Source organism: Sander lucioperca, chromosome 1, assembly GCF_008315115.2.
Source record: "Sander lucioperca isolate FBNREF2018 chromosome 1, SLUC_FBN_1.2, whole genome shotgun sequence".
NCBI classification, from domain to species: domain Eukaryota; kingdom Metazoa; phylum Chordata; class Actinopteri; order Perciformes; family Percidae; genus Sander; species Sander lucioperca.
The window spans coordinates 23,803,359-23,814,235 of record NC_050173.1 but is presented as its reverse complement, the minus strand read 5'-3'; the positions used below and the strand labels follow the sequence as shown (position 1 = coordinate 23,814,235).

Below are 10,877 nucleotides of genomic sequence, written 5' to 3'. Positions count from 1 at the left end.
CACCTCTTTTTATCGGACCAAAATTTGGTCTTTTGATCCGGACTGTGGTCCGGGGGAGGTTTCACACCTCTAATTTTGGTTCGGATCAAACAAAAAAGTCCAAAAGTCCGGACCAAATGAGGTATGTGTGAAAACGCCCTTAGAGGAATGCTATGAAGAAAAAATGGCTTACTGTTATGAAACCCCCTGTTTTGTGTTGAAAGAAAATCTGATTAATAATTCAGTGCAACATGTATATGCCCTTCTTATCCTCCCCCACCGCTCATCCATTCAAACCTAATGAATTGAAGACTAACTATGTGAGTTTGCCAAATACGTTGCACAGATGAATATGGTTCTTGACTCACATTTCACATTTGTGATACATCAGGCTTCTATCCTTCACAGAGAACCTCTCAACCTACTTTATTTACCAATCGTCAGAGTTTCTCCTACTTACTTGTCCAGACACTAATAACATACCGGAAACTACATATAGCCTAGTATTTTTTTCTCCACATATTACAATAATTTCTGCCAGTGACGTCTGTAAACACATGTCCAGCTTTAGCTAAATACCACTATTTGGACATTGTTTGTTATTGTTTTAGATCGTCGGTATCTTCTCTGTTGAGTTTGTTCACTGTTCACCAGCCACAAGTACTATACCTACAATTAGAAATTGAAGAATTTATTTTTGATGTTCAGTACAATGAAATACACAAACAGTTATTGCAAAAGAGATAAATAACTTTGGCATACAGAAAATGAAAAACATTCATGACACAATGGCAATGTAAAATGACTTAGAATGAAAACTGGAGGCCAATACTAGTGTACAGTGACACATGTAGCAAACAAGACATTTTTGATGTAAATTTCCCTTTCTTTAAACAAATAAATATCAAATATGAATATTCTCAAATGCAGCAAGAATGGCTTGACGCTAGGCCTTCCTGAAGCAAGCAGATTTGAGATTGCTGAGATGGGTTGAATGAAGAGTTGTAATGAACAACACCCAATTGATTCTACATGTGCAACTTTTATCTTCTCCTTGAGAATATCTGGTAGAAAAGGTACGGTAGTACAGAAATGAAATGTAAATGAAATATTTACACATTACAGTCTTATTAGCAAGGCATTTCAGCGATACTGTGGCTGCAGATTAAATATGTGGAAAAGGAAAACTGCTCATGAAAAAGAACCTTTCTTTGCCTTGAAGGTAATAATAGAGGAGCAGAGGGAGTAATGCAGCTGGAGCCAGCTTACTTATTGACATAAAAAAGTACTTGAACAAAGAAGCTCCCATTTTCCATGACACTATCAGCCCACGCTGGCTGAACTTTAAAAGAGAGCTCAAGAAGAGGCAAAAACACCTCAATGTTCTTATCTCTGAGCTGAAGAAAATAGTCTACAGAGCAATAATAGTCCAGATCTGCTCCAGTGAATTTTTGTCTCTCTAAAATGCACTCAGAGCACACTATTGGTATTCCACAGCAGTTCGAATCCATTCAGAAGAGTTATTAGATTCCAGTCTTTTCTGCTTCATCCAATTAGCAAAAGGACAACGGAATAAAGGGACAATCTTGTTAGCTCCCAGTGAATGTGGATGAGATACAGAATGTTGCAACAGCGGCAGAGGTTCATTTCTAATGTCCTGTGTGACTCCAGTGGCAGCTATTACACATGTCTGAGGTCAGTCCCAGTCATCTTTACACACACAGGCACACTCCTCATGGTGCTCCAAGGGCACATCAGTCATAGACTTCTGCAGGCCTCTGACACCGCTTTGGTGTTTCAACAGTAGAACCTGTGAAAAAGGAGGATGCTTTAGTTAACAGCTGGAAGCATGCTCAGTGGGTACATTATTCAGAAATGTAACCATTTTTTTCTTCCAGTGAAGGCCTAAAGTTTCAAGTGAAGGCCTAAAGTTAAAACTGACTTTTCTGACCCATTGCACAAAAAGATAATTTGTCCAAAGAGGTTTTATAATGCCAGTGACTTAATTGCATCACATTTCTTTCAAATCTCGATTTCCAAACCATACCATGACAAATGCCTGGCATTACATATTATCTGAAGTAAATCACTAGTATTTTGCACTGTAATGTCAAGATTGCTTTTCTTAGACCCTTACTGCTACAGTAGGTGTGGGGTAAAAATGTTAAGTTGGCCTGATTGTTGCACTACATTAAAAAAAGTTCATGGAAATACTATGAAAATTATAAATGTGAATGTGCTCAACAAAGATCATGTCAATCAGTCTATTACATTATGCTGTAACTTGTGTTAAATTGGAAAATATATTGGTTAAAGGGTGGAACTAGGAAAGGCCACAGAATCACAGGATATGCACAACAAATTCAATGTTTTTTCATGACTATTTATCTATATAAAGTTGATAATTTGGTCTAAGGTCTAAGGTTTGTGCAAGGGTAGTCTGGATCAATGGAAGTACATTTCCAGGATAATTGGCTGACATCCAGTGCAAGTCCCTCACCTGCCGCTGTCTGTGTGTTGCCATTCTCAAACTCTGTTTGCTTTAGGAAACAACTAACTTTGAGCTAGTAAGCTACATGCTGAAAATGGCTACTTTTGAAGGTCTTGAAAATTTGGATCATGCAACAAGGCAGGCCTGCTTAGTTATTTTGGGGATTAATTGTAAGGATTTACAAATAACATGTTCACGGCATCTACTAATTGGGACGTTTTGGTACAGATTGGTGGAGATTGCTATGGACATAAGTACACAAGACAATACACTGGTAAGATCAAATTATGTTTAACCATGTATCCAGCTAATTTAAATAGCTCACCTCATTGTATTGCATGAACAGTTAACTTTATTTAATATTGTATGTGGAGTTTTCTTTTGCGGGGTGCAAATGTTCCATCAAAACAAGTTCCTTCCCAAGACCATTACGCAGATCCCTTGTCTCTGTGTCCGGAGCTTAGCGCCGCCCAAGACGATTGTGATTGGTTTAAAGAAATGCAAACAACCCAGAGCATTGTTTTTCTCCTATCCTGGAATGTATGTGTGGTGTAGCCAGACCTTACTCCACAGCGCTGTGGAGATAGGTCTGGTAATGTGAGACAAGTGCATTATATGCCAACATATCCAATTCCAGTCTTTGCTGCTTCATAATTTAACCTCTGAAATTCTAAACTGGCATTCACTTAAAAATCCAAAGACGTGAATGTAAAATTGTAAAAAGTATTAACATGTTTCATGTTCCTCGTAGCATTTCATGATGGGATTGATATTTACCTCATGGTATTTCTTGGTGACCCTGGTGGGAGCACACTGGCAGTCATAGCAGCGGTGGGAGCAGCAGGCACAGTTTCCACCACAGCGCTTCACCAGGAGGCAACTTGGCCAGAAAATGGCATCTGTCCTCTTCAGCTCCTCACGCAAGGATACAGAGAAGTTGCGTGGAGTGCAGCTGTACAGTCGAACGTCCTCCCTCAACAGATTGAGATCAGCTCCTCCTCAAAGACACAAAGACATGATCAGAATCACTTCCTGTCAAAACAAAGTTTGTAATGTTTTAATGACAAATAATTAATAATTGAGTAGTTCCAGTTTATATCCAATGACTCCTCTAATATGCCATGTTTTAAAATTGTACTTTTGTATTGTACTTGTATCTACTGCAATTGTAAACTATCATATTGTATTCTTAACCTTTGTATTTCATTTAATAAACATGTACAAGTTAAAAGTGTCCTACCTCTGGCCTTCTTATTATGGATGAAGGATTTCCCCAGCACATGCCATGTAGGTTTGTATAACTCCTCCATATCCAGCTGCCATCGCTCTGGCTCCAGGTACTGCATGACCTCCTCCATGGTGCCCAGCCCTGCCACAGCCTCTGACAACTCTTCAATACCCTGCTGGGATGCAGGGAGAACCGCAGGGACTTCGGGTTCTGATACACTCTGTGGGAAAACCAGTAGATGAGATGGAATGAGACAGAGTGGAAAGGTCATTTATTCAGTAATTGCAGTGCTTATCTATAAAGTTACAACAGGAAAATGCCCTATTTTATGGACCTGTACACTAAGAGAGTATTCTTTTTCCCTGCCAGAGCAATATAAAGCTTGTATGATAGACACATAATGTAGCTTCCATGCCCCAAACCGCCTCATCGCACCAACTGCCTTAGAATACTAACAGAGCATACACTTTCTGTGACATTTAAGACCTTGTAAGCTTACTCTCGGTTACGAATACTAAAACAGGAAAATTACACAGAAGGAACAACTTTGTCAGGAGTGACACATTGTGCTTTATTTCTACAATGTGAAAACTGTAAAGGCATAAAAAGAAGAGGAGTTTGACTCTGCAACGGTATGCTACATTTTTTTACATTCATGGTAAAAATGGGTTTAAATTGGGTTCAGGCTCATTAAATGATACAGTGGTTTGGACTTGAGTTGAGTTTAAACAAAAACCATGACGGTTCAGGCCATCTGGGACCCAATTTAAGCTCTATGTTTTAGACCTGGTAATGTTTAGAAGAGTTGTGACTAAAGCTCCTAAAGATTACAGACAACCTGATATTTTGCAAAGCATTCCCACACTGACCAATGCATTGAATAAACACTGTGGGAAGTAGGAAACCTAAGTGGAAAAATATGTATTTAAATATATTTTTAACTTCAGTTCTTGTTCAATCCCTGATATAAGACAAACTGTCACTGTGGGTGTACCTGCCTCAGCTAAAGTCTGTTATCCTGCATATAAGGCTGGGGCTCCGCTTATATTCTCTGGTTGAGAAATAAATAGCGAGGTCATCATGCATCTGAACTCCAAGAAGGCACATATGACTGTCTATTGACTGTATCTGAAATGGTTCAATGCATTGATGTTGTCAAATTTCATCACATCACTGTCACCTCCTCTGCCCACTTTGCATAACATTTGTCCCTTTAGCTCCCATAGGCAGCAGTATTATTTGTTTCTAGCTCCCAGCCCTCCAGGCTACAGTGTGCAGTAACAGAGAAAACTGATACCTGGGATGGTAGTGCTCCCACAAGAGAAGGGCTAATCTGTTAAACCTTTCAGTCCTGTGACGCTGCGTTTGTCCAACATGTCAGCTCGCTGGTCTCCCTAATCTTATGTGACTGACAGGTAGAAGGAAACATTGTGACACTTACAAAAAAAAAAGAACAACATTGAAAACATCGCCTTCTGGCAGCTGCATCTTTAAGCTTTTGGAAAGGCAGAAATGTTAGAAAAGAAAAAAAAATATTCCAGGAATCTGTGTCTTCCCTTTGATGACTTATATGGCTGAATTAGAAAGGAATCCAGTAAGAAATGGGGGTTAGAAGAGGAAAAGTTTTCCTTTCGTCAGAGGCCATGACACTAACTAACTACCTATGCTAAAAACTAGTATTCATGGCACTGTAAAACCACCTGGACAAAAGTGCTTTTTATATCCACCAGTAGAGCCAGCAGAGATATTTAAGATGGACATATAATCCTTTTTTCAGCTTGTCTAGGCACAATGGACAGGTTATTAGTTAGTAAAACAGATCGGCAAGTGTATTGGCATCTGTACTGTAACCACCTATTAGATTTATTGGCAAAGTTAGTCCATGCAATTCACTTAAACCCCAAGTCCCTTTGGCATAGATGTTAAAGTAAGATGCCAGTGGTTTGACATGGCTACACCACAGGCTAGAAAAATACAGCTGATGCGCAGCTGTGTTCATGCCACAGATTTGACTCATTCTAATGAGGCTGCCTTCATAACCACTGAACATATCTTTGGTTCATGTGTCACCTACTGAGATAAACAGACACAAACACAAAAGGAATGCTTATGGAGAAAGGACTAGTCATAAATAGTAAGAGTAAATCTAACAGCTCTTTCTCTGAGCAGAGCTCTGATTCTTATTAGTTGAGCCTTGGCAGTGGCTTACGGCGTGGACTGGAAGCCATTAACAGCTTGTGAATGTCGATGGTGCAACACTCCCCCAATTAGCTGCGCTCTGCAAGCTCGGCTTCAGATAGAGAAGCCAGGCAATCCTTCATAGACACATCAAGATGGTGTGGATAAAGCTGAGAGCTCCTGTTTAAGAAATTCACAAAGTACTTAAATGGACCACCAACTTGCTGGCATGAATTTAGAGCAGCACCCATGTGTCACGTGTCACACTTTAAGACTTGATGCATGAACACATACAGTATTGGAGGAGCAATGGAATAAATTGAACAACAATTAATAACTCTAGATCTATGATTTGGCATTTTAAGATTTATAATGGCTGATTTTTAAGATGTAAGGTAAACAGTAAAAAGCTGTTTTTGATTAACAGAACTGAAATGCTCTTCATTTGTTGCCATTTTTGTGTTAATAAGAAAGAACAGAGTGCATGAAATGACATTTAACAAAGCTGTGGAAGAGACAGTTGAGATGACAGATGTATTTTGGCCACTGAGTTACCTGGACAGACAGGACCAGTTGCAGGTATTTTCTTTGTGTCTGACATTAGGAAATAAAAGGCATAAGCCTGTGCAAAACGTCTCGCTTCCTAAAAGCTGACACTGACAAGACAGGTACACAGGGACACAAGAATGTCTTGAATCCAATAGTTAGTCTCCTACATGAATAAAGGCCATGATAGTGTAGCAGTGTTACAGTGGGTGACACTGTTTAGTTAAGAATGAGGCCTTTTTACGTATGGCTTGCAGTATATAACAGAAGATGAATTTATTTACATTTTTACATAATTTACATTCAAAATCCTTATTTCTACATGATCAGGAAACTACATGATTCTGGTAAATAGTTTGAAATGTCTATGACTAAATTAGAACATTTTCTGGCATAATTATGCACATAAATTGCATTTTTCTTAAGTTATCTAATACAATGCTAATTATTTGCCTTCGGACTTAACAACTTGCTGTTTACTTAAGGTTGTAAACTCAAATCTATACTGGCATTTGATGTTCTTAGCTGCCAGTAAGTTGCAGTTTATGTCAATCTTTTATGAAAAAATAGCTGAGCCAGCAGACCTGGCCACGCTCAAAGTAGAAATTACAGACTCGGTGGAGGTAATATGCTCAACCAATGTTCCAAAATGTTTGCAATTGTGAACCTTACAATATAAGCACATACATATGATGTATGGGCAGCAGCAGCAAATTTAACAAGATTGCAATGTAACTATATTGAAATAATTATGTTTTGAAAAGAGCACTTGCTTTATAAATGGAAAAAGGCTGAATGTGTTTGTATTCTTCTTGATGACCCTAAGACAGAATCAAAGTGTGAAAGCTTGTAATGTACCTCTTATCACTTTTATCAAACTCTCTGAACCCCCTGCCCCTCAAGAAATAACCTCGTTTTCAAGCTGTGATTACCTCATTTCCAGCTCTCCTTGTTCTTACAGAGCACAACCGCATGCTCTTATTTCTGGTAACTAAAATGACAGGTTCAGCTAACTACGTTGAGATGAGACTTCTGAAATAGCATCTTGGGAGAGCTCTGGAAAACAATATCTTCTCTTTCACATGGAGTTGCAAACCACTTCCTTACACAAGAGAGCTTTGAGTAAGCAACAAGGTCTGTTGTGCGTGAAGAAAGTGTTTTTTTCTCTCACTATACACCACACACTGCAATTGAGGTTGGTGTAAAAACAGACCTCAATGTCATCATGCCAACGGTAAGCCTCCTGCATGGCTTTTACCAGTCATTGCAATCTGCTTATAGGATTTTATTCCTTAGGGATCGTTCGGTATTTATGGAATGGACCACCGAGGAAAATAGGGGATGGTTATGTCTTTTTATTCTTTGTTGAGGGGAGGGTCACCCAACATTTTTTAGTCTTGGGGGGGGGAGCCAAAAGTTGGCTCCCCCCCCCAAGATATTCATGAAAACAGCAACATTTCAAAGTGGCTTGTTTGGTGCATATTTTTTCATGTAGGTCTTAGTCTCGGCCCTCCTTCGCTACCAGATGGGTCTGACCCATGAGCTTGCTGGGGGGGGCTGCCCCCCTGGTGGCTGAAATGGGTAATTGCATTGTTTAAAAAATGAGTGGAATAATTACATCTGGCATGACCAGATATTTTATAAATATCTTAAATAACACAAAACAACTAAATGGTGGTAGGTAATACATCATATTTCATATACTGCTTTAGTAAAAAAAAATATTACCTGGCTGACGATGGGAGCAGCAGGACGCAAAAAAAACGAAAATTACTGTTGCACTAGTCTGGACATCTTGCCATGCCAACCTTGCAATAAAGGTTTCCTAAATGCCATGTATATAAATGTGATGTCAGCTTACTAATTGATTGCAGGTTTTGTGTAGATTTGGACTTTTATACGTTTATTCCACTTTGTTTAAACGGCGAAGTGGAGAGGCATCGTTCACCTGTTCGGAGCTGGCTGGTGAATGTGACGCTCGTATCGGCCTTGCTGGATACACTGTGACCCTTTTTGTGGATCTAATGATCGCTGTGGATTACTTTTTTTTTTTTCGTGTCATTGGATTACAGCAAAATATGTATCTTTTTTCTCAACGTGTCTTAATGTTTTATGGTGTGACTGCGCTTGGTTTCTGCGTTTGGAGAGGCATCTCAACAGACTGTAGGTCGAACACTGATTGTTCACCGTTACATTTTAGTTGAATTTAAGTGTCGGGGCATTCCGCCACCGTCTGTCTATTCCGTTCCGAGACAGCCGTGCCGCGATTGGATTTCATAAGGGCGAATTGTTAAATTGTTACAATGTAATTTAAAATCTGCTTTAAAAATAAACATACAGTTGTGTTCAGAATAATAGCAGTGTGTTTAAAAAAAGTGAATAATGCTCAATATCCTTAGAATAGCTTTTAATTCCATAATATCAATGCATTGGGAACACTGCACATTCAATACCAAATCAAAACATGGTCAAAATTGATCAAGTTTGTGTTATACCTTTACAGAAAGTGAAGAAAAAGGAATATCAGGCCGTTCAAAAAAATAGCCGTGTTTGCATTTGTCTTTACAAACTCAAACATTTACTGTATCAACTGAAAAATGTCTCAAGGGTTTGCTTTACTTTGAATCACTGCACTAATATTTAGTTGCATAACCATTATTTCTGAGAACTGCTTCACGTCTGTGTTGCATGGAGTCGACCAACTTCTGGCACCTGTGAACAGGTATTCCAGCCCAGGACGATTGAACTACATTCCACAATTCCTCTGCATTACTCAGTTTTGCCTCAGAAACAGCATTTTTGATGTCACCCCACAAGTTTGCATGCTTCTTTTTTTCAAATCATTTTGGAGGGTCATAGAAAAATGATTACTGGCGAGGGGAGGGTCAAGTCTTTTTAGCCTAAAGGTCCCAAAACTCCTCCAGTGGCCCCTTAAATAAATAACGAACAGTCCCTTACTTATTCTGTCCTATCTCCCTCCATTCAAGTCAGAGTGTGTAAAACACTCTTCAATCCATTAAATTAAACAAAACTGGCATAGCGATCTTCATGCCTAGGTAGCAGTGGGGTTTAATTCTGGATTGGGACCTCACAGAGACAATGATGCATGTTTTGTTTGCTCCATTGACCCACCACTCAACACCCCTCATGCTCCCTTCAACAGACTCCTTCTCTTCTATGTTTTAACAACCTCTGCCTCGGCCCTTTCGGTTTTCCTAAAATCTCTTCCTGTGAATTACAGACCGGGTTTTCATTTTCCCACCCCCATCCATTCCATGGAAGTGGTGGGGAGGAATTATTGCTTGTTTAAATATAAACTAAAGTGCTGGCCCCTGCGTGGCACGAGGTTCCAGTAGCTGCTGGTTGACCACAGAGGAAACAGAGTGCTGCTGTTCTAGCGTGCTGCTCCTCTGTCAGAGGAAAGTTCAAAGGGAAGCCAGACTGAACGTGCAGAGGCCAAAGCTTCCTTTCCCCCCCTCATGGTTTCCGCACCTTCTTGAGTTGGAATATGAAAGACAAACCCGGTCTCTTATTCCATTATATACTTAGTGGCAGACATTTGAACACCATAGAAGACTTGCATTCTACTACAGCATAATCAAATTTTACTTGTAAATGCCAAAACATCCACAGTTGTGTGTGGTGTTTTAATTCCATATTTATTTATTTTTATTTTTCTGTTACGGCTTTTTTTGATAGAATAGCTGAAGACAGGAAAGGGGAGAGAGAGAGAGAGAGAGAGAGAGGGGGGGGGGGGGATAACAGCAAGGGGCTGCGGTTTGGAGTCAAACCAGAACCGCTGCTGTAAGGATGGAGCCTTAGAACAGTATATGGGGCACACTCAACCAGGTGAGCTGCCAGGGCTTGTATAAATTATTATATTATTATATATTTATTTTATTTGAGGCAAATCTGTGATTATGGGCTACGATTTCACTTGACCTGATGGTACTGACACTCAGGTATCGCATCAATGCTTACGAGGAATTTCAAATGATACCCAACCTAATGATTGAAATGATTAATGTGAAAAATATCTACAAAACAATTCAAATGAATGTACTGCATATTTTACTATAGCATAGACTGCTGCTCAAATAAAAAGAACACCAGTGAAAATTGGTAATTAGATAACCCTTTACTCCACTTAAGGGATTTTGGAGTAGTGTCTTATTGGATTAATTAATCTCCAGTAGATAAAGCAAGGCCTTGCTTGTGGCTCAAACATCACAATCTACTGCAGTCTTTTGGTGGTAAATATATGGTACAGTTTGATACAATTCATTCCTAACATGAAGATTATCATTACTGGAGATTGACTGAGCAATTTTGTTTCGGTCAGCAATAACTTAAAAAAATGTGTTGGCTCCACCACAGGTAGCAGCTAGCACACGTAATGACTGACTTTCCACTTATATCTTTTGAGAAATACATCTTTGATACTCAGCTTGACAC

General features: G+C 39.3%; 1 protein-coding gene across 2 annotated transcripts in view; it reads right to left on the bottom strand.

The window, feature by feature from the left end:
- Positions 1-654: 654 nt before the first annotated feature.
- Positions 655-10,877, bottom strand: part of pdgfc (platelet derived growth factor c) — a 47,157-nt gene continuing 36,934 nt past the window's right edge. The window contains exons 4-6 of one of the 2 annotated variants that reach the window (XM_031303756.2): positions 3,711-3,918; positions 3,248-3,468; positions 655-1,789 (exon numbers count right to left, since the gene is read on the bottom strand). In XM_031303756.2, coding sequence (XP_031159616.2) covers positions 1,676-1,789; positions 3,248-3,468; positions 3,711-3,918 — 543 coding nt within the window. In that variant the 3' untranslated portion in view covers positions 655-1,675. The remainder of the gene's footprint in view (positions 1,790-3,247; positions 3,469-3,710; positions 3,919-10,877) is intronic. The other variant, XM_031303757.2, reaches the window with a different exon arrangement.